This window comes from Penicillium rubens (genome assembly GCF_028828025.1).
Source record: "Penicillium rubens strain IBT 27055 chromosome Unknown utg000001l_segment0_segment0, whole genome shotgun sequence".
NCBI classification, from domain to species: Eukaryota; Fungi; Ascomycota; class Eurotiomycetes; order Eurotiales; family Aspergillaceae; genus Penicillium; species Penicillium rubens.
In genome coordinates, this window is record NW_026890599.1 from 3,061,547 (window position 1) to 3,084,642 (window position 23,096).

A 23,096-nucleotide genomic window follows, 5' to 3' on the forward strand; every position below is an offset into this window, starting at 1 on the left:
TATAGGGCATGTTTATTTGATGCTTAGAAGATGTTATTGCAGAGTCTGGCGGTAGTAACGAAATATGACATGTTCAGCCCTCCATATGAATAACTACCTGGATACAACTAGGATAATAGAGCCTTGCTTTCAACGGTAACGTCTTTATATTTTGCGACTCTCGCTCCCATCAAATCTCACATTGTGCTATATGTTTCTTGATGGTTCTCATAATTATCTTAATCTCTCTGTCTCAGAATGGCGGAGACAACAATTGCCTGTTTAGCAGTTCTGCAGCTGTCACTGCGTCATTCTGTCAAATAAACATAAGCTATCTATACGACATACATCTGGCAAGGGACCCGCAGCATTTATTCCCCAGAGACATGCTCCTTGCATCTATCAATGATGTTTAAAGTTGGGGGATTTGAGACATCTTTATGCATGGCCTTTGGGGTAATTCATGTCATGCTTGTTTGATGTCAATGGCTTATATTAGCCAATAAAAAGCCAACAGCTCTGGAATTCTGTGCTCGGCTATGTCGGGACATTCTTGTAGACTAGTCCATCCACGACATGATCAGTCGAGGACAACCATGTTGTACGAACGAATATGATCTATTGCACTAGTTACACGACACATTGGTGTGGCCATCGCTGGCATCGCTTACAATTCCCAATGTTCAAACAATAGAAATGTAGTTGTGTCTCGCTTGAATGTACGCTCGCTGATCCAAGTCCAAGTGAGCAAACCTTGGAAGGGATGACACTATCCCTGGATAACGAGTGCATCAGCCAATGCTTTAATAAGGCTGAAACCACTGTCGATCATGTCGCATGCAGGGAGAATCCCGCTATTGGGTGATGCTGAAGATCATAGTGTTGTGTTTCTGTCTGGTTATGCAGCTGTGGTGCAATATACCTCTCTCTGATTGGCACTTGGTAACTATCACATCACGAGGTCACGAGGTTTATCCAGACGTTGGATTATCTTCCGCAGGCTGCCGACTGGGCTTTTCGTTTGTTTGACGTTATTACCTAGGTAGTTCTTCTTCATCTAAACCGTGGAACTGATTTGAGCTATCTCCTTGCGCACGAGAGCATGACCTCGCCATTCCCATAGATGCAGATATCAACTTCGTATAGAAAAACAAGATAAACCGAACATACCGCATGATATAATTCGGATAGCTACACAGAGTAAAAGGCAAAACCAATCTTGAATTGGCTCTTCGAAGAACCTGCAATGATAGACGGGGCCAGATTTGGATCTGGGCCAGACTTGGATTCTGACTTCATGCAGAGGCCATCATGACGCACCTGGGGAATTCTTGCTTCTCGTCCTTGCTGGCCTCTGGACTGTAAATCACGTTGCATGATATCTGGCGTCAGTCTTGTTTTTCTTTTCTTTTTTCTTTTTCCTTTTTTTCCGGCTTTGGTTGGTTATATATTTCCTGGAACCAGTGATGCTGGGATGATACGTTCGGAGATATAAATCCTGCTTGCTCTGCCGTGGAAGTTGATTCTTATTTCTTTCTTGCTTTTATTTGCTCTATCTATTGCTGGACTATACCATAGGCGTGTCATACTCCGCCTTATTGCACCACTTTTTCAGTTTTTGTATACTTCTTAGTCCTTTCACTACACACAATGCTCTTCTCAACAACCATCACTCGCCCACTGCAACTGCTCACTCGCGTCCTGCAGTGGGCTAGCGCTGTCATTGTCATGGGCCTGACCTCGTTCTTCATCAACCGCGGTCCCCGTGGCCTGCACACCATCTACCAGGAAGTCATTGTACGTTATTCGCGATTTCTTTCATTAACCGATCATCATAGAGCCACTGTCTCTAACCGCAAGCTTAGGCCGTCCTCTCAGTCGTCTTCTTCCTTCCGGCCTTCATTTCCCCATTCATGCCCTCGTCGTTGAGCAGATTCGTGCTCGCTATCGACGTCATCTTCTCCTACCTGTATGTGAACCTCCAATCATATTGTCTACATCGAAGTCTCTAATATCCATTCTAGCTGGTTGACTGCCTTTATTTTCGCCGCAACAGACTACAGCGGGAGCCGGTGCTACGGGGCTATCCCCGCAGGCGTCGATTGCAAACGCAAGAGGGCCAATGAAGCTTTTATCTTCCTAGCCTTGTAGGTGGCCCGAATTCTCCCACCTGCTGTCAATTGGTGAAAACTAATGTCGTTGCAGTATCTTCACTTTCTTTGGTATGATCCTTGAAGTCCTTGGCCTCTGGGCCTATCGCAAGGAAAACAGCACCCACCACACCAATGATAAGGCCAATTCTGGGACCCGTGCACCTCTTGATGCGCCCGCAGCTCCTGCTGGAACTGTTTAATCAGTGTGCCCGTCTACCTTCCTGGGCGGATATACGTCTACTATCACTTGGCAAGGTCAATGGTTGTGGATGTACCATTTACTGGTTAAGGAAGCCGACTTGAGCTTACTTTACGTTGTATTTGGACTTTTGATTTCTCTCTACCTGGACTCTTTTTTGGGGGTTTTACCTTGATGAGCTTGGATTTGGCGGTGGCTGGATTGAACATATGTTACTACGAGCCGGGGAGTGGAGCAGGGTGAGGTTGATATCGATGGATAGTACTCAAGAGTTGGGGATACCTTTGTTCAGTGTGCTTTCCTTTAATACCTTAATCAATTAATTACTTCATACTGTAATCGAAGCCTTGAGTGCTCGATATCGTGTGATATTTTCCCTTCCTTAATCAACATCCATGGATGTACAAGATGGTATGACTACATGTACGTACATACTTAAGCGGCTTCTGTTAACTCCCTAGCATTAGCTTTTTCTTTTTTCTATAACCCCTGTCAGGAATAAGAACCTTGGAAGCGAATGCCACGAATGCCAGCAAAACTACATTTGTATTCTCTGTCTGGCTATTTACTGTATACGCTGAATGTACAGGTTCTATAAAAGAAGTCGCCCAATCGGTATCTCGCGCGAGGAAAAAAAAAAAAAAAAGAAAAAAAGCAGTGTTGAACACCAATACTAAAAGGTCAAGTCGTTGCTTCAGGGACTCAGAATATCGTGCAGAGCGAGTTGAAGGATCATGTTGAAATGGTTAGATACTAGCTCGCCGAGGAGCCATCGTCCGCTGCAGCTTGCGCTTTTCCTCGGTTTCCTCCGGAATAGGCAGTGAGCCTTCGCTCTTCAAGCGGTCGAGGAACTCCTTTCCATATGCGTAGCCGACTTGGTATATCTCGTCGAATTTGCCGAATTCTAGGGTGCCGTATGGGTCGATAGGAGGACGCATGTATAGACAGCCAGCCGTACTCTTTGCTCGCTCGAGATTGTCGAACGATGAGACATAGGCCAGTCGTGCTTGTATTTCGGAAAGTGTAGGTGGGTTCGGGAGTGAGGAGAAGGGGTTCCAACGGTTAAACACTGACCAGAATCCTGACAGCGAGTCTCCGAATCCCTGGGGGGTGTTGTCGTCGATAGACCCAACGTCAATTGCGAATATGACATTCGCTCCAAGACTCTTCATATGTGCCACGGTGAGATTGTCGATGTAGCCACCGTCCAGGAGCATACTGCCTTCATCACAGATAGGAGGCATCAGGCCGGCCAGAGTCATCGAGGCCCGGACATACCGCCAGACGTAACCAGACGAGTGATACTCAATTCGGGATCGACTTATGTTAGTTGTGTTGCAGTAGAACTCCAACCAGAAATCTTCAATTTGACTGTCTCCAAAGGTCTTGAAGATTCCCCGGTTGAACTCATGGCCCGTGGTGTAGGAAACAGTGGGATAGGTCAGGTCCAATGCAAATCGCCACATACTCCCCATGCGCCCAGAGAACTTCTTGGCTCGCCCGTACATGGGAACAACGTCAGCGTCACGCGCGTACAGAGCTCCAATGAAAGAACCGATCGATGTGCCACCAATGATATCAATTGGGATGCCGGCCTCCTCCAGCGCTTTAATGACGCCAACTTGCGAAATACCACGCGCTCCACCTCCGCCCAGTACAAGTCCGACAGACTTGCCGCATAAACGCCGAGCCAGCCGATGGAAATCACCCTTGAAAGGGGTTTGCGGGGAATAGAGTGGAGTTTGTTGTGCACGCCGGGACGTGTACCTTTGGATTTCAGCTTGCAGAATTTGCACGCGCTGCTTCAGCACGGTGCCGAACTTCTTACTCGGCGGGTGCGAAGGCTCAGTGGTCGAGCGGAATGCCATTTGAATGTGGTGATGGCCACCGTTGATCCACACCCGGTTTTTCAGCCATTCTCGAGTGAGTCCAGGTGAACAGTATCGTTCCGCGTGTAAAAGAACGAGTTCTTTACGAGCAGTGGTCTTCATACCCAGCAGGAACCGCTCATATTCACCAATTCTGGGCGAAGACTCTGCGAGACCCACCAACAATATAGAATCAGCTTGCGCGATGCAAGTTTGAGTCCACGGTGCATTCACGTTGGTGTCAGCGATGTACAAGACCATTCCGAATTTCTCTTCAAGGTCAGCCAGGTATTGGGAAAGCTTAAGCTTTCCCATCTTACTGAAGGCATGGCGACCCAAGTGGTTCAAGATGGTCGCTTGGTTGAGTGATGTGACACCTCTGGTCACACCAATTTGGTGCAACGCCTGCAAGAGCCTATTCCCAAATTCCACGACCGGGACGCCAGCCATGACCGGAAGGATTGCCACGGTGCGAAGATTCACTGTTGAGGTTGCAGTCTGAACACCGCCAGCATGTCCTTGTTCAATACCTTTTTCAGACAGCGGATGCTCGACTAAGTCACGCATTCGCTGAGCAATAAGTTTAGAGACCTGGATGGTAATTCCAGGATGTTCCTGGGCGAGGCTGTTGAAAAGAGACCGGGGGAACTTGGCTAGCTCGGTTTCGCGAATAGCATGCAAAGTAGATGGTCTTGTAGATTCAGTCATGACCTCGAGTTCGCCAACGCTCTCACCCTGGCCGTGTTCGCCAACGACAGTGATCTTGGCATTTGGTCCCTCAAGGACAGACCTCAGACGACCGTTCAGAACAAGATAAATAGCATCACTTTCATCCCCTTGGTGATAAATCACCTGTCCTGCGCTGACCTGCACCCACTCTAGCGCAAAATCAATGTGGAGCAGTAAACGGGGCAGCAGTCTTGTCAACCGCTTCGCCAGCGTTAACAGAGCAGTTGGATGTCTATCTGCGATTCTCTCGAGGGAAGCACGGGGAAGGAATCCGACGTAAACATCCGTCTTGGCCACAACATCGGTGTACGAGCGGTACGATGCAAGAGCACCTACATACCCTTGAATGCCACCAGGTTTGATCAGGTATAGCGATTTGCGGGACTGGGTCTTCCGTCGAGGGTCGTTGCCGCCCGCTGCACCAGGGCTGCGCGACGATGCTGTCGTTGTTCGTCTCAGCTTCGGGAATAGGTCCTCTTGTGCTTGCGAGGCAGACCCATGAGAGGCCCCAATTAGGGCATCATCGCGCTCATTCGCCGGAATACCCGCGTCCAAGAATCCATCAATGACGTAGTAGAGGCCTGGATGGCGCTCACCCTGTTCCACCAGAACCGAGCCTTGTGGAAAGTAGACTACCTCCATGTCATGGAGGAGGTCTTCCCGTAGGTTGATGATAGGAGAGGTTCCACCTGCACTCGTCACTGACATCGAGGACATCATGGATTCGGATTCAGCGTCACCAGAGCCTTCGTAGGGATCGATGAAACCAAAGGCATTGGAGAAGACGGCCTTCTGGCGGCGGTTATCGTAGGAGAGAAGTCTTGGCGACGCCTCGCCAGAGTGGCTCCTCTTGCGCAGAGTATTGCGTGTGCCTTCAGTGAGCCCAATCCCCTTCATGATACAGTCCAAGATCGACTCGCGGAAGATAGAGTCCTCGTCAACTGACTCACTTCGCTGGAAAGTCGAGGGCAGGGCATTCCTTGCAGCAGTGGATACAAACTGAGGTTGCTCCCGCTCAGTAAGAGGAGACTGGAGGCGAGGTGCCAAATGATCATGTCGCGGTCCAAACCGAGACAATTGTATTGTTGATAGCAGGTCACCGGGGCTGACACCTGCCGACTCCCTGTCAATGAACGCTGGTGATGACCTTTGTGGGGTTAAGGGTTTGAGAGGACGCTCACTGGCCGCCTTTGCTTGTAAAAAGGCTTCTTTTCTGAGAGTACTGCTCGAGCGTCCTCTACGGCTGGCAGAAGGATTGTGAAGAGCAATGCCTTTTCCAACTTCCTCCGGTCCCAATCGATCTCGCTCTCGCGTGAATTTGTCCTTTAGGCGATCCAAGGCACTCCCTCGAAGATTGTTCGGAAGGTCCCAGGAGGTGAATTTAGACATTTGCCGTTCTATGTCCAAGACTTCGCTGGTCAACCCCAGATAAGAATGCGCTGTAGCGAATGTGACCCGCTGGAGACGTGTCAGGATAACCTGAACAATGTGCGACGTTGCCCGTGGGTAGACTCTGGTCAGTCGGCGGAATGCGCTCGCTGGGATGATAGCAATCGTTGTGTCCACTGTAGCCCGTGCCACAATATCTGGGTGTACAGACTTGCGACGTTTTCTCCGGGCATTTTGCTTACTCTCAGACTGCGGGGTCTCGCTGGGGTCCTGTCTGGGCATGGAATGGCTCTCCCCGAGGTTCAGCGGAGGCACCGGTGGCAATGTATCACCAGATCCGCGGGCTGCAATGTTCAAGTCCCCGGCATCTCTCACGGTCGACCCGGGACTGAGGGCGAAGGTATCAGGCACATGAGTCTGGCCCAGGCTAGGACTCGATATACTGGAGCCGTGGCTTCCCGAGTTGCGGAGCTCGATGTCTTCAGTAAACAGCTGAAGAATAGAGAACAAAGATGACATCGAAGCGCCGTTCTTGACCTCAGTAAGGAGCTGATAGCCCTGTCGGTTGTGAATGTTCCGGCCCTCCTCGTCTGAGGAGGCATCATCCATGTGGAGATTCTCTTGCGAGCCTGACTTCCGTTCGCGTGCAGACTTCACGAAGATCTGGACCAGCCCATCCACAACCATGCAGAAGCCCTTCTCCTCCTCCAGCATCAGTGTCTCCCCCGCAATCAGCTTCCTCGTCTGCATCGTCCGGGTCAATTCGTGAAAGACGGGCCGTTCAAGGTAGCCAAAGACTTTGATAGCGCTGAGGAATTCATCGAGATAATTGGCAAGCCCTGGCTTTGAATCCCCTTCCTGGATATCAGGGAACAAATCGACCTGGGCTTCTTTGCGTTGAGGTTCTGGGGGCAGGCGACTGTACATGTTCAGGTACCGGTAACGGATGAACCAGCTGACGGTCGATACCAGGGCAAGGAATATTAACATTCTAAGGGTCATCAGCAACAGTCAAGGAATAAAGTGAAGAGCAAGACCAAGACCAAGACCAAGACCTACATGGTGGTGAAATTCATGGTGAAAGTCAAGCTCATAGAGAAGAGCGTGAAGAGCCATGTGGGCAGTGTAAGCGTCGCGAATGTGATTATCGAGTAGAGAACGCTTGGGAGGGTATGAAATATGAGGGTAAAAACCCATCCGATCCACCCCGCCATGATTGAAGGAGGAGGGGACGGTGGGGGTTGAGAGAAAGAGGCGCTGGAAGCGACGGTATTTATTGAGGTTGGAGTTGGAGCCGTTAGGCTAAGAGCCAGCGATGGGGCCAGGCCAACCATGTTAGACACATGCAAGATTGGAGAGCTCCGCTTTGTGGTCCAGGTCTAAGGTTGAGACTAACTAAGATTGACTTAGATCGAATTAGAAGTGAACCCAATGGGGCCTATTAGGCCTAAAGATTGAAAGCATCACTGTACAAGTGAGTGAGTATGTTGTAGGGATAATGAGAAGAGGTATTCCCAAGTCACCTGCTTTTTTTCTAAAGCCGAGGCGGAATGTGAGAGGATCATTTTGTATGCGAAGTAGTGTTTTAGTAGTATTCTACTAGTATTGTAATATTTCTGTTAATTCTATTATCCAACTAATATTCTATTATACGATTCTACAATATTCTATAATTCTATGACCCGATGATTCTATGATTCCACCGTAACAGGCCAATCCACAGTGATGTAATTGTTTACAATCTTTGTAGATAGCAACAGTTGAACTTCAATTTTTTACATATTAATAATTAATAATAAAAATAAGAGCAATTCCACCTAGGTAGGACATGGATCAAGAGATTACAGACCCCCTCGTTGATGCTTTAATGTGGTTCTCTATGACCCTTTCTCACCGAGAAGAACAGCAAACATATATATATACATATGCGACATTGCCAGAGCATATCCAACTAGAACATTGAAAGAATAACAAGCTAAACAAAATACATTAGATACAATTATACTGAGAGTACAAATAGATTATTAATAGTATATAATAATCTTTTATGAGTTCAACTCCCCAAATATGCCCAGGTCCCAGGTGTTGTGTTGTGTTTGTACATGAAAGAGAGGCAACCTTCCACATGGCAATTCCGCCTTGGCTCTGGGTACTTCCAACCTTGGAAACCAATGCTCCCCCTCACTTCCCTTTACCCACTGCTACTCTTTTTGTTTTTGGCCAATACCTTTGCCAGTGGTCTTGCGTTTCTAGATTCTATTGTCGTCTGGGTTCTCAGAACCGCGGCAATGTTTCAGGTACCTATCTGCTCTTTTGACAATGTCATGCGCCTTGCGTTCTAACAATGTCACAGCGCCTCCGCGACGCCATCGACTCTCGCATTGCAGAGGAGCAAGCGCGTCAAAAGTCTGCCCAAGAGAATATCGAACGTTCCAACTCCGCTCGCCGTCCGCTCGGGCGCAACCAGTCCCCGAGTCGGCGCTCCCGTCCGAGACGCAACACCGGCACCCCCGTTCGAGGCCCCGACCCAAAGGAGTTTGAGGCTGAATTCGCCATCGGTGACGATGAATCTAGCAGGTCCGGTACCCCCCAAGCAGATACACCGGAGGCTGCCTCGGAAGTAAGGGCCTCTAACGAGGGAGAGGGCGAGATGGCCGAAGGAAAACCGGCGGAGACGCCCGAGAAAAAGACAGGAGAGGAGACAGAGGCCAAGGAAACACCGGCTGTGCTTCCACCTGATGTGCGTGCGAAACTCCGACGACTTGATAAGCTGGAATCTCGATACCATGGTATGCACCTGTCCAACCAGACTTGTAGGGCCTAAGGCTAACTAAGCATATTAGAATTGCTCAAGGCTTACCGCACTGCTCACTCGCGCGTCCTATCCATCGAACCCTTCGAAGCTGCTTTGCGCGAGAATACCCCGCTGACCTCGATCGCCGAACCCAAAGCCTTCACAGAATACCTCAATCAATCAAGCCTGAAAAGCGATATGGTTATGGAAGAGCTGAAGCGTGTCACCGAAGAAAGAGAAGACTTCAGAAAGAAGTTTGAAGAAGCGCAGAAGGCTACCAAGGAGGCTTTGGATGAGGTTACTGGCCTCGAAAAGGAGAAACCCCAGACGGACACACCCAAGGGGACAGACGGGACCGGCGAACAGGCCAGCGAAGAGTTCTTCTCGTTTGATAACGAAGTTCCCCGATTGGAAGGCGAACTCAAGGAGAAGCAAGGAGAGGTCGAGAACCTTAAAACAGAGGTCGAAAAGCTCAAGCGCGACATGTCTGTCACCCGCGAGTCGACCGAAGGCATGGTGCAGAATTTGGAGACAGCTACCCGCGAGCTGGTTGAGCTGCGTGAAACCAAGGATAATCTAGATGCAGAGCTCATGACTCTGCAAACCTCCAAGAAGGCCGATGTCGATGACCTGAAGGCGAAGCTAGCAACTACGGAATCATCTCTTACATCAACCACATCCGAGGTTGAGAAGCTCAAGTCGCAACTCAAGGAGAAGAGCGAGGAAATCGACATGCTCCAGAAACAGGCTTCCGAAAAGACTGAGCCTGATTCGGACCTCGCTGCTGAGTTGGAGGCGACTAAGGAGGAGAAGAAATCCAACGAGAAAAAGCTCGTTGTGCTCCAGGGCTTAGTCGACAGCCTCCGATCTCAGCTTAAAGACAACGAGTCTACAGTGTCGAAATTGAAGACCGAGATCGACGAGAGATGCGAATATTCTGCCAAACTACAGGACATGTTCGAATTTGTGGATGAGAACCTGAAAGAGAACTCGGCATGGGTATCTGCTAAGGAGAGAGTCTTCGCTGGAGAGTTGGCCGACTTCAATGAGGTTGTTAAGACCCTGGTGCCGGTCACGGAAGAGCCCGCTTCTGCTGTCCCTGCTCCTGCCCCTACCGGAGGAGAGACACAGCCTGCTCAAACTGCAGGTGGTGGCGGCAGTGGAGGGAAGAAGAAGAACAAGAAGAAGAAGAAGGGCGGGAAACCGGAGGAACCTTCTAAGCCGGATGACGCAGCTCCTGCAGAGGAATCACTACCAGAAGCGCCTGCCACAGCCACAACTACCAAAGAGCTGGATGAACTCAAGAAGAAGATCGAATCACTCACCCAGCAATTATCCGAAAAGGAGGCCGCCATTGACCGTCTCAGTTCTAAGCTAAAAGGAGAGGACAGTTTGAAGGAGGAGATTGAGTCCCTGCGCGATGAGCTTATCAACATCGGCCAGGAGCATGTGACAGCCAAGGACAGGATCAAGGAGCTTTCAGCAGAAAAGACTTCTCTTGAAGAAACTATCAGCAAGCTCGAGAAGGAATTGGCGGAACTCCGCGCTAGCAACGCTTCGACCTCAGCTGATTCGGCGAAGGTGCACACCTCACTCAAAGAGGAATTCAATAACCTCAAGGTCCGCTCCGCAACCTTAGAGACCGATCTTTCCGCCGCCCAGCAGCTGGCTGCCACTCGGTTTAAAGACCTCACAGACCTCCGCGAAACGCTCCAGAAGGTCCAACCCGAGCTGCGCAGCCTGCGTGCTGAGTCTTCTGAGTTGAAGACCCTAAAAGAGACTCTCACCAGCAAAAGTTCCGACCTGAAGGCCCTTGAGGGCAAGCATGAGGATCTGCGTGCTGAGCTGAAGACCTTTAAATCAAAGATCTCGGAGCGCGACGCAGAAGTGGGCACCCTCAATAAGAAGATCCGACAGGAGACCGACAGCCGATTGAAGGCCGAGGAGAACCTTACTGTTGCCCAGTCTAACCTGCGTTCTGCCGAGAGCAAAAAGCAAGATGCCATCAATGCCAGAGACAAGACTGCTGGCGACCTCTCGAAAGCCCAGGAAGGGTTGAAGAGTACTCGCGCCAAGATGCGGGAGATGGATGAACAGATTTCCCAGCTGAACAAGGAACTCGGAAGCCTCCGAGATGAGATCCAGCTCAAGACAGCTCAGTACACCAGCGCCCAGAGTCTGATGAACAGTATGCGTGATCAGACTACGGAAGTTGCAATGCAAATGAAGGAGGCCCGTGAGCGATGCGAGAGCTTGGATGAAGAATTGGCTGACGCTCACCGTCTGCTGAGCGAGCGAACGCGCGAGGGCGAGACCATGCGCCGTCTGCTCAATGATATCGAGGGTCGTTCGGAATCCAAGGTGCGAGACTTCAAGGAACGCATGGAGGCTGCTATCGAAGAGCGGGACCGCGCCGAAGATGAAGCCAGCACCCAAGGTCGACGCCGTGCTCGCGAGATGGAAGAGCTCAAGGGTAAGGTCCGTGAAGCTGAGCGCGCCCTGCGCACGGCGGAGCAGGACAAGGAGGAGCTTGAACAGTCCCAGAAGGACTGGCGCCGCCGTCGTGATGAACTCGAGTCAGTGTCAGAAAAGTCATCACAGGAAGTGACGGAGATTCGACAGGCCATGGCTGCTCTACGCGACGCCCTTGACGAAAGTGAGAAGCAAGTTCGCGACCTCGAAAAGGACAAGGCAGAGCTTCGTCGCTCAGTGGAAGAGACAAACAGCCGACTGGAGAAGCTTCGAAGATCCCACAAAACACTTGGAGAAGACGTGCGCCTGCGTGGCTCCCCATCCGGTCGACAATCCTCGCGGTCATCTATGGATTCAGGCTCTCGCCGGGCAGTTGTATCTCCTGGTAGGAATGAGACCCCTCTCGGCCCACCAAGCAATGCATCCATTGACTACATGTACTTGAAGAATGTCCTTCTCCAATTTTTGGAGCAGAAAGACAAGAACTATCAGAAGCAGCTGATCCCTGTTCTGGGCATGCTGCTCCATTTCGATCGGTGAGTTTTCTACTGGAATTTCCTCTTTAACAATGGTCACTAACGTATATAGAACCGATGAGCAAAAGTGGATGTCGGCCATCATGTCCAAATAATTGGCGTCTATACCCATAGGCGTGGGATACTTATCTGAGTCCCTTGCTCTGTACAATACCATTCTGTAAAGATAATACTATCTTCAAATGTTCCTCTATCGAATAAAAAGAAAAAGGTTACTGTCTAACCCACTGATGTCCTTTTTGCCCGCCAAGAAAGCATTAAGATATCCCATGGATTAGCACTTTATCCCTAAAGAAGAAATCGGTAAGATTGCCTAATGCGGGATAGTAAAATCCTGGGGTTGTCACGAAGCTTAGCCCAAAAAAATGAGGCGCGTGTATACTAGCAACTACAAAAGTCAGAGAGCGAAAAAGTCCTCTGATCTCTGGACTTATGGATTATCTGCGTCCTCTCTCCAACACTATGGCCGACCAACCTACTATTCGTCTCGCGACCCCCGAGGGCAAGTGCATTGACCAAGCTTCTGAGCGCGTTGCACAGACACCAACTGACACCAGGTAGATGTCCCCCTCATCCTTCAATTCATCTGCGAACTAGCCGACTACGAAAAAGCCCTCCATGAAGTTGAAGCGACCGAAGAATCCCTCCTAGCAACCCTATCCTTCCCCGATACCCCGCCCAAGCGCGGCGCGGTCTACACAGCTCTCATTACCCCGCCGCCTACCGCGGAGACCCCGAACCCGATCCCCGTTGGCATGGCTCTGTACTTCTACAACTACTCAACCTGGCGATCTGCCCCTGGTATCTACCTCGAGGATCTGTATGTGCAGCCCAGCGCGCGCGGTAACGGGTACGGCTTCAAATTGCTCAAGTACCTTGCCAAGCAGGTGCTTGAGGTGTCGGGTCGGCGGTTGGAGTGGAGTGTGCTCACGTGGAATGAACCTAGTATTAAGTTCTATGAGCAGGTCGGTGCGCGCGGTATGGACGAATGGATGAAGATGATGGTCGAGGGGGATGCATTGACTCGTTTGGCGGAGGGTGTGTAGAGGGATGTATGGGTGGGATAGGGCAGGGGGAGTGTTTCTGTATAGTACGGAGTACTACAAAAGGGACTGGGGCCGATCGTTTCAGAGTGATTCATCTATATTGTTAGAGCGTTGCAGATTGAGGGCGAAAATGGGCTATACATGTGCGTTTAGCAGATATCTATGATCACAGCTATATATGGCTCAATCTTATATTTCAACATGAAAATGAAATCGATCTATATACGAGAATCCCAATCCCATATCATAAATGCAATTGAATATGTAAAACAAACGGAGTACAAGTTGCGTCGTAATGCGGATGGCTTCGCCCCTACTTTAGCGCCAGGTGACGGCATTGACCCGCCGATCACCTCGATTTCTCGATCTGCCTCTTCCACTTTCTTTCTTCTTTCAACACCCCTGGTAATGGCGACAATTCCAGAGAATGTCCAGGAGCATAATCTCCATGTGGACTATGTTATCCGTTACAGCTTCGGAGATGTAGGTGAGTAAAAGACATCTGGAGAGCTGTAGGATGTGGCGGGGGGACACATTCTAACAATCGCAGACCGATCCCAGGCAATTGAGCAGCTAGAGAAATTGCTCCAAGCACTGGCTCAAGTTGGTCTACAGGTAGAGGTACGACAGGGCGATGAGTCGTCTTTGCTCGTTTTTGTGAAAGCTTCAGAAAAGCGGCTGAAACGAGCGGTCTATCGGTCGCGGTGAGTGATGATCCATGTCTCTCTATGCCAATGTGCTAATCTCGGCTTTGAATTTCCATAGAGTACGTGACTGGCTATACGGAATTCGCAATGCTGAGCCCACACCTTCCAACTCGAGCGAGCCGCAAACTGAGGCTGAGCGCCTGCGGGTGATCAACCAGATGATTACACTTCCCAAGGAAGAGGGTGGCGCCGCTATCACCCCCAACCATGGCGAATGGAAGAATGTCACTGCTATATTCCCCCTTCACGATGTTGATACAAATAAAAAGTGGATACGAGCCTGGAGCTCAAAGACTTTCCTCTCTGATGACGACTTGGATCAGATCCGGAATAAGTTTGGAGAAAGTGTATGTGCAGAAGAAAGTGCTTGTTGGTCTTGGACATAGCTAACATAGACGGCAGGTTGGATTTTATTTCGCATTCCTGCAGTCGTACTTCCGATTTTTGATTTTCCCAGCTGTCTTTGGATTCTCCTGTTGGTTCCTGCTCGGCGGATATTCGATTATTTATACCATCGTCAATTGTCTGTGGTGTATCATCTTTGTGGAATACTGGAAGCGCCAGGAGGTTGATCTGAGCTGCAGGTGGCAGACCAAGAACGTCTCGGCCGTGCGGACCAAACGACGAGAGTTCAAGGCAGAAAAGGAGGTCCGCGATGAAGGTACCGGTGAGATGCGCGGTGTCTTCCCGGCAACTAAGCGTATGCAACGGCAGCTACTTCAAATCCCGTTCGCATTGCTTGCGGCAATTGCTTTGGGCGCTATCATTGCCACATGCTTTGCCATTGAGATCTTTATCTCGGAGCTCTACAATGGTCCCTTGAAAACATACTTGGTATAGTCATCCTTCCCCATTTATTGGTACTAAAGCTTACCCTTCAGATTTTCATCCCAACCATCCTTGTATCAGCGCTTGTGCCAACCATGAGCGCTATTTTGACGTCTATCGCAACGAAGCTTAACGACCACGAGAACCATGAGACAAGTGACGCGTATGATGTTGCATTGACCCAGAAGGTCTTTGTTATCAACTTCATCACGTCTTATATGCCAATTTTCCTGACGGCCTTTGTCTACGTGCCATTCGCTAGCCGCATTGTCCCCTACCTCGATGTCTTCCACTTGACCGTTCGACCTTTCGTATCGAAAGAACATGCCACCACAAAGCGATCACATTTCCAGATTGACCCAGCTCGCCTGCGAAACCAGGTTGTTTACTTCACTGTCACTGCCCAAATTGTTGGCTTCGCCATGGAGACTATCGTGCCATTCATCAAGCAGCATGCGCTCCGCAAATATAAAAAATACAACAAGGAGCGCAATGGTAAGATGGGCCGAAACGGCGACAAAGAATCACCCGAAAGACCTGTCGTCTCCTTCGATGATCCGGCCGAGGAAGTGCAGTTCCTCACGCGTGTTCGTAACGAGGTCGAGCTTTCCGAGTACGACGTGACCGCTGATCTACGTGAGATGTGTATTCAGTTCGGATACTTGGCCCTTTTCTCACCCACATGGCCGCTTGTTCCCCTCTCGTTCTTTGTGAACAACTGGGTCGAGTTGCGCTCAGACTTCTTCAAGATCTGCATGGAGTTCCGCAGACCTGTGCCATTGCGGACTGACACGATTGGACCCTGGCTCGATAGCCTGGGATTCCTGTCCTGGGTCGGAAGTATCACCAGCGCTGCGCTGCTGTACATGTTCAGTGGCAACAAACAGCACGGGCCCAATGGTGAGCCGACAGATATCAAAGGCTGGGCTCTGCTTTTGACAATCTTCTTTTCGGAACACTTGTATCTTATTGTGCGGTATGCCGTGCGGGCTGGTATGGCCAGGATTGAGCCTCCCAATTCCCGCAAGGAGCGCGCTGAGCGGTACCTCATGCGCAAGCGCTATCTTGAGTCCACAACCAACGCGGAGATATATGAGGACAAGGATGTGGACGATATCACATCTATGGCCCAGTCCACTGATATCTCACGTAAGTCTCTTGAAGAGGATGCTCGGCGTGCGTCCTTGCATGGTGCCGACCCGGCAAGCCGTTTCTGGATGCACCAGCGGGGCTGGACTGAGTCAGCCAAGATTGGAGCTGGGATTATACAGGCACAGCCTACCAAAGATGGCGTGAAGAAGCAGCAGTAGTGCTTCAGAGTTGTTACAGGGACAGGGGCATGAGGGGGTTGACTGTGTTTTGGGGTGGATATGGGATCACGAGACCGTAGAAATTCATATTAGTACAAGATTTTCAGGTACATAGTATAGTAAGCGCCGATATTGGTCCGATTTATGCCATAATTTGTCCCAATAGAATGGAACGATAAATGTCGGGATAAGTGGTGATTCTGATGTCATGCTGACTCTGTCGGGAACAAAGTAAACCCGGTTCCGTGGCCGGATGCGGGCGGGATGCAGTCAGCAATAAACCTACTCGTGGGCATGTTTCACGGGTACTACGACAGCATACGATTGGAGGGAGATGACGAGTCATCATGAGATTGTGGTTAAACCCAATCACAGTCAGTATATGGGTTATCAAAGCCAGTTTAGCGGCAAAGCGCGTTGATATAAACTCCGGGGAATGGGCCACCGCCTCCCTCACCGCCTTCTTAATGCGGCCCATTCGCTTACCAACCCCTTACATAAATCGACGATCGCCCGGGCCCCAAATCCTCTGACTCAGAATCCTTAAGTAATCTTTCTTCTCCTCCAGGGCCCGCCATCAACTTGCTTACAGCATCGGATCTATAACTGCTTACCTCATTTTAGCTGTATTCTGTGATCAGCGAAGCAGCTGTCTTTGCTCTCAATTCTTGCGGAAACTAAGAGTTCCTTGCAAAGTCACCGCCCAATTTCATCACCAACCCTTTTTCTTCTTAATCAATGCAACCTGCACTCGCGCCAGCGCCGCATCCAAGCATGCAGACTTCTGCTCAGGTAAGCAGACTATCTTGAACGCCTTTGTCATCAGATCTATATCAGGTCCCCCGTTGTGTACTTCCTCGATACTTTGGACATAAGGCAGTCATGTCGCGTCACCAACGTGTCGGGAACGGGGTCCGACCTTTCGACGCGTCGAGTCTCCATCCAGTCTTGCCGCATCACCTATATACTTCATTCTCTCATTTGCTATGGTTCATACTGACATTTGACTGCAGGATCCCGCGGATCAGGGTACGTGATTGTAGTTTAGAGCGTTCTTGATGTTTGATTGCCACGATGCGTGGTTTTTGGAGCCCAAAACTTCCACGCACCGATCTCCTACCTCATCTCCCCTGGGAGAATCAGGGATGCCCGTAGCACGTGATTATTTCCCATTGCTAACATTCATGGATGATTCTATAGTCCTCCATGACCAGCTTCTAGCTGCTCAGCACCACTTGGGCGGTCGTCCCCAGGGTGCCCCTGGACAGCAACAGCATCTGCAGCCCAGCAATGCTAGCCCGCGAGACCAGCCAAATATTGACCCTGCTATCTCGGGTGCCATGCTCGGCGCTCCCCAAACGCCGACCCAACCCCAGGGTTCTCCCCCTTCTGACGGCGGCTCCAAGAGCTACGGGAAGCGTGAGCTGTCCACTTCTAAGCGTGCTGCCCAGAACCGTGCTGCCCAGGTATGTCCTTTTTGATATAGTGAACAGAGTACTTGGCTGACCATAGTAATAGCGCGCATTCCGCCAGCGCAAGGAAACCTACATCCGTAAACTCGAGGAAGAGGTTAAGAACATCGACCCCCTCAAGGATCAGGTCAAGTCTCTGGTGGGTGAGAATTACCAGCTGCGCGAATACATCATCAATTTGCAATCCCGTCTTCTCGAAGCCCAGGGTGAAGTCCCCGAGCTTCCCGCCAACATCGATTTGAGCCAGCCCCGCACCACTGAGATGGCGCTTGCCAATGCCGGAGTTCAGAACTCCAGCCCCCCGGGCTCGGTGCCCACCCCAGGTCCCCAGGGCCAGCACCCCAGTTCAGTCTCTGATGACATGAACTCTCTGAACCGCATCGCTGCGGCAACGCTTGGCATGCGTAAGCACCCTGATGACGCTACCTTCCTGAACAACAACAACTTCCAGCAGAATAAGCGGGTGCGCACGGATGAAAACCAGGACGGAAACGACGGCGTGAACAAGCAGGAGGTCTCACATGGTCTTCCTATGGTAAACTAATTGCCATGCCGCTTTCATCGCCGTCTTGATTGCCTACGTTTTGCGATCACTTTTCGATACCCGCGTCTGTTTTTTCTTTGCTCGTGCGTTATTCAGCTTCGGTGTTACGTTATGCTTGATGACACGCGCCATATTTTATCTCGCGTGTTCGGCTGGATCTCTATGACTTTTTGCCTTAACTGCCATGCACTCTCCCTTTGGTAATGCTGTGTGGCGCAATGAGCGATTCCATCTTCTTCATTTCGGTTTCGCGATCCATTGGTGTTTTGGCATTCTTACCCCCGTTGTGGCAGATTGATGGGGAAGTTTGATTATTATCCTGCATTTGTTTCACACTTCAATTTGATGTATCTGCTGGTTCAATCGGATTAACCACAAGCTGCGCATATCCATACTTACCTAGCGGACTTTCGGTGCCTACCGGAGATTTCCTATGCCACTGCTTTCATGAGGACTCATTATGTCGCTAGACTTAAGCTTGATGTGTAACTTAAAGTCCAAAACCGAGACCTTTGACCCGCTCTGCTACCGGGTTTGAGTGGACTGTACTCCGCAGTATATTAGTTCCCTCTTTTCTTTTCTTTTCTTTTCTGGTTAGTGACTTGGAATGAAGCTATTTGGAGGGTCCTTCGAGGCCAGACTTTCAGATATACCTGCATTTACCTACGAAGTCTTCATACGTCCATTGTATATGAGATGGGCTGAAGTTCTCTTGCTTGCGTGATTCAAATGCCACGAGCAATTTAGACATTTTCTATTGGAGTGACTCGGTATGTCTGAAATGGTGTGAATAGTTCTATGCATACAGACCGAAATCTTCAGTGACTTGAATGTTCATATTCAAAACATCAAGTTGTATCGGAAATACCTCGGGGAAAGGGAGGGGGAAACAGCCTGCGAATCTCCGACGTCCATCGTGGCCATGACACTATTACTTTAAAAAAAGGATCCAACAATCAGGAGGATTTTGGCTATTTAGTTGAACTTGGCCCCAACATTCTGACTCAATTGGTGTTTCAATCCCAACTGTGTACTCAACCATTTCTTTCATATTGTGGGGACCGAGGCGGATTACATTATCAGCACTTCGCCTCCATCTGGAAAGGGCTTTCACGTATAGGAATCGAGAATATGCTCATTTCATTGCCCAACGCCTGCTCACAAGACACTTTTTTTCCGGGACTAGGGACAATTCCTCCCTCGGCTTGATATAGTGCGTACCCACATCGGATGAATCAAGATGTCAAACTCAGCAACCAAACCCGCTATGGGTCAAAAGCGACCGCCAAGGAGCGCGGGTAGACGCAGGCTCGATGCACCCGGGGAAGCTATACTGTCTGAGGTATGCAGACTCCATGGAACTAATAAGAAACAATGGAGAGGACACATTCTAATTTCCCGCCCAGGATCGGCGAAGCCAAATCCGCCGAGCCCAGAGAACCTATAGATTGAAGAGAGAAGCAAGTCTTCAACAAACCCAGAAACGAGTGGCCTTCCTTGAACATAAAATGAAAGAAATCTCAAATTCGCTTGCGGAATACAGGATCACTCTTCAGTCTAACCTACAAGACACCCATTGCGAACTTCTCACTGGGTTTGACAGCATCCTGAGTCTTCTGACTTCGGCGTCCGAGGACTTTGTTCAGAAAACCAGTGTTGACCATATTTCACCGAGAGAAATTTCCAAGAAGTCTGCTCCGCTATTACCCAAGAATATCCAGCATGATGATCTTTCCGCCAATGAGACTAATTCTGGTCACCAAGCTTTTGCCGAGCGAAGCTCCACATGCATTAGTACGTTCCCGGAAACAGAGGTCAACCCGTATCAGGAAACGGGGGAGAGTGTTCTTTGTCGATCTCCTGTCATCCAGGAACAAAGAGAATTAGACTATGTCCAACCCATTGTGCAAGTCGTCGATCGATTTGGTGGAGCCAATGTTCCCGATTCATATTCATTCCTGGAAAGTTCCTTCACCCGAAGACTCAAACGATCCAGTCTGGAGCACGCCTTTCGAATATTCAGTGATATGCGCTCTGATCCGCTTGAAGTCTTCCGAATATTTAGACTCGTCCCGTGTTTCAGAGATAGGGTAAAGATGTACCCTTACTTTAGGGACCTGGTCACTTCTGAACGAGGCAGTTCACTGGAAATTCCCACACTGCCATTTTATTGTATTGGGGGAGCTGGAACACATTATGCGACGAAAGATGAAAAAGGGAATCCCATATACCCCTCGAAAATGAGACACCCTCGCAGGATCCTCGGTACTCTACCCATGTCCTGGAGTCCCGGTGACCCAAATTCTGTCTATCAGGCACAGAGTCATCTGGAGCTTTGTGGGTTTGGCGGCCAGTGGTTTGATTGCCGCGACGTGGAAGGATATCTTAGGGAGAAAGGTGTGGACTTGGACGGACCTGGTTCGTTTCCCACCGTGCATAATCTCGCACTGAGTCCCAGTCAATCCTATATTGAGTCTGGTTTATTGGACACTCAATGCATATCATTTTCTGAGACCCCGACAGGTAAGTCTATCTTATTTACCAGGAACACTTGGACTCACGGCTCACAGATGCTATAGCTTCGGCATTACCTCAACAACCATCATGTTGCGTATTTGACCTTGAATCTTTTTTGATAGGTGAGCTTTCGCACTGATATCGTGTTGATCTCGTTTCTAAAAAAAAAAAAATGATAGGACTTCTTCGCGGTGTGGCTATCTTAGGACGGGCACCTGGTTTCCGGCGATCTGATGTTGAAACTGCCTTTCGCTCAGCCTTGATGCGAAATTTATCCTGAAATAATAATGAATCTATCACACTCGAATATCGGATGAAATATGTATATGAAATATCCAGGGTAAATTGATTAGCCGGAGATCGGTGAGAAGCTTACAACGGGAGAAAAGACGTCTAACGTACTCGGACCTTCGCTTCCACCCCCAACCCCTTTAGAGTCGCATCTATCGTATATTTTAGATTGGTAATGGGTGTATAGCAAATGGAGATATTTATTTCATCTAGTTTTGCTGCGTTGCCCCAAGCTTGGGACCTTTGTCTGCCCCCTAGGTGATTATATTATCATCGTGCTCGACCTTGGCAAGGTTGGAACCTCCGAGGTCCCATCATAAGTTTTCCAATATCGTAAACATGGTTGGCTTGAGAATTGCGAGCTCAACAATATGAAGTCTATCAATACCTCACATTCCTGCATTTGACTATGAGTTTTGTTGGGTTAGTGATCCACTGTAACCAGGAGCCTCGGTACCCAGGGCAGTTCTTCTTTGCCACACCTAATATATATTAAATATCCTCTACCATCTTATTATTTCTTCATCTAGGATTGAAAAGGCAAAAGAATCTATAAAGCTTGCCCTCTCACGGATACAAGCTTTAGAGGGCAAGTTGGCAAACCGGAACCCCTGCTTTTGCGCCAAATGCTTACCATGTGACGCAGAACGCATCAAGTGTGTTGACGAAGTGATGGACTTCACCGGCTTGCTCTGTACATTATGTACATTACGTTGCAACCAGTGGCTGGCCATTGTCATTGTCTTCATCAGCTATATAGCATTGGTTGGCCTTCTCCGGTACCGCCGCATGGCGAAAATTGAGGCCCCATTCGCACCTGGCAAGAAAGACTTGTCAGAGATGACGGTGAAAGAAGCACATGCTATCCTAAATCAGTTGCAAGAGCTCGAGTTTCCACATGCTTTTGCTAAAGCCCGCAAAATGGCTCTATTGAAGGTACGATAGAAACTCGTGGTCGGTCCAAACCAGCATCATAGAGAATACCGCTAAGTCCAAGTATTGTTCTAGGCTGGAGGTATTCCAACTATGTCCAAACTCTTCGCAGTTACAGGCCAAAACAATAAGCGCAACTCGGGGAAGCGCGCTGTTGATACGGAAATCGTCTTGCGAGAAGTGCAGTCCAAACCTAGGGATTCTGATCGCTATGCATCAGCTGTGGCCAGAATGAATTATCTGTATGTTACATGCACCAGTTGAAATCGGATTTCCTTCATTTCATGGCAAGGCTAAAATTTCTTGTTCCGTTCGCTGACCCATGATTAGCCATGCTCGTTATCGTCGTGCCAACAAAATAACCGATAATGATCTGCTCCATACTCTAGGTGACGGTCTCGCCGAGATCTTGAATGTTGTTGAAAGGGAAGAATGGCGCAAGCTTACTGACGTCGAGAAATGCGCTCTCGGTATCTTTCACAAGAACTTGGGAGAAGACATGGGAATCCCCTTTGACCGACTTCCTTCAAAGATCGACGGATGGAAAAATGGCCTGCACTTTGCGATTGAGTTGAGAGACTGGACAATCCAGTATGAAGAAGAAGTGGCAAAGCCCACGGCGACGAATGACCAATACGTTCGCGTCTACGTCGATTCGGCATTGTCATCACTTCCTGGATCCGTAAGAACAAGTGTGCGAAAGATGCTAGGTAACGACTTGGACGATGTGATGAGAATGAGCCTTTGGTAAGTCTTACCTCTCATTTAACTACAGAAATGGTTTTTTCAACTAACGTCTACAGTCTTGAGTCTCCCGGTCCAGTCCTTTGGTTCCTACTGGCCCTCATCCGAGAGACACGAAAGGTATACCTCCGATATCTTGCACTTCCACGGTCCTCGTCTAGTGCTGTCAAGCTAGTGCACGACATACCAAACCCAGAAACGCGTCTTTATAATTTCCAAAGAAAAACTCTGCAACCCTGGTACGTCCGACCGACTTTCTGGTCAAGATGGGGACTCGGCGCGTTGCTAGTTAGAGCACTGGGAGGGAAAGTGCCCGGGTCGCGAGGAGACCGGTATCAACCAGGAGGATATGACTTGATGACGATAGGCCCGGATCCACAGAAGGAGCATGGAGCGGAGGAGATGAGATCAGATATCGAGGTAATTAAGGCCAGAGGTCTGGCAACATGCCCGTTCTCGCAGGCAAAGTCAGGTCACTTCGAGTGAAGCTGATCACTTACACATAACCCTGATGATCTATGCGATGCAACGGAAAAACTGGGCGTTCGTGGGTTTTTCATGCAGAACCATAGGTTGAGAAACAAA

At 49.4% G+C, this 23,096-nt stretch overlaps 7 protein-coding genes across 7 annotated transcripts; 6 read left to right on the plus strand and 1 right to left on the minus strand.

The window, feature by feature from the left end:
- Positions 1-1,629: 1,629 nt before the first annotated feature.
- N7525_001212 (MARVEL domain-containing protein) lies at positions 1,630-2,332 on the plus strand (the record flags this gene model as incomplete). Its single annotated transcript, XM_002558154.1, has 4 exons — positions 1,630-1,776; positions 1,845-1,948; positions 2,004-2,126; positions 2,185-2,332. The coding sequence occupies 4 exons, from the start codon at positions 1,630-1,632 to the stop codon at positions 2,330-2,332; spliced, it is 522 nt and encodes a 173-aa protein (XP_002558200.1).
- Positions 2,333-3,077: 745 nt separating this feature from the next.
- On the minus strand, positions 3,078-7,651 carry nte1 (lysophospholipase; the record flags this gene model as incomplete). Its single annotated transcript, XM_061211805.1, has 2 exons — positions 3,078-7,308; positions 7,377-7,651. The coding sequence occupies 2 exons, from the start codon at positions 7,649-7,651 to the stop codon at positions 3,078-3,080; spliced, it is 4,506 nt and encodes a 1,501-aa protein (XP_061071031.1).
- A 1,010-nt stretch (positions 7,652-8,661) lies between these two features.
- Positions 8,662-12,214, plus strand: N7525_001214 (putative vesicle-mediated transport protein (Imh1); the record flags this gene model as incomplete). The annotated part of the gene is made up of 3 exons (XM_061211806.1): positions 8,662-9,106; positions 9,161-12,119; positions 12,172-12,214. The coding sequence occupies 3 exons, from the start codon at positions 8,662-8,664 to the stop codon at positions 12,212-12,214; spliced, it is 3,447 nt and encodes a 1,148-aa protein (XP_061071032.1).
- A 367-nt stretch (positions 12,215-12,581) lies between these two features.
- N7525_001215 (GNAT family N-acetyltransferase) lies at positions 12,582-13,165 on the plus strand (the record flags this gene model as incomplete). Its single annotated transcript, XM_061211807.1, has 2 exons — positions 12,582-12,603; positions 12,681-13,165. 2 exons carry the CDS (start codon positions 12,582-12,584, stop codon positions 13,163-13,165), a joined length of 507 nt encoding a protein of 168 aa, XP_061071033.1.
- Positions 13,166-13,573: 408 nt separating this feature from the next.
- Positions 13,574-16,010, plus strand: N7525_001216 (anoctamin family protein; the record flags this gene model as incomplete). Its single annotated transcript, XM_002558150.1, has 5 exons — positions 13,574-13,652; positions 13,716-13,869; positions 13,931-14,219; positions 14,275-14,706; positions 14,754-16,010. The coding sequence occupies 5 exons, from the start codon at positions 13,574-13,576 to the stop codon at positions 16,008-16,010; spliced, it is 2,211 nt and encodes a 736-aa protein (XP_002558196.1).
- A 738-nt stretch (positions 16,011-16,748) lies between these two features.
- N7525_001217 (BZIP transcription factor) lies at positions 16,749-18,026 on the plus strand (the record flags this gene model as incomplete). Its single annotated transcript, XM_061211808.1, has 4 exons — positions 16,749-16,802; positions 17,024-17,039; positions 17,211-17,476; positions 17,529-18,026. 4 exons carry the CDS (start codon positions 16,749-16,751, stop codon positions 18,024-18,026), a joined length of 834 nt encoding a protein of 277 aa, XP_061071034.1.
- Positions 18,027-19,266: 1,240 nt separating this feature from the next.
- Positions 19,267-22,997, plus strand: N7525_001218 (bZIP transcription factor; the record flags this gene model as incomplete). Its single annotated transcript, XM_061211809.1, has 6 exons — positions 19,267-19,368; positions 19,433-20,549; positions 21,481-21,770; positions 21,843-22,009; positions 22,098-22,514; positions 22,571-22,997. 6 exons carry the CDS (start codon positions 19,267-19,269, stop codon positions 22,995-22,997), a joined length of 2,520 nt encoding a protein of 839 aa, XP_061071035.1.
- Positions 22,998-23,096: the final 99 nt, after the last annotated feature.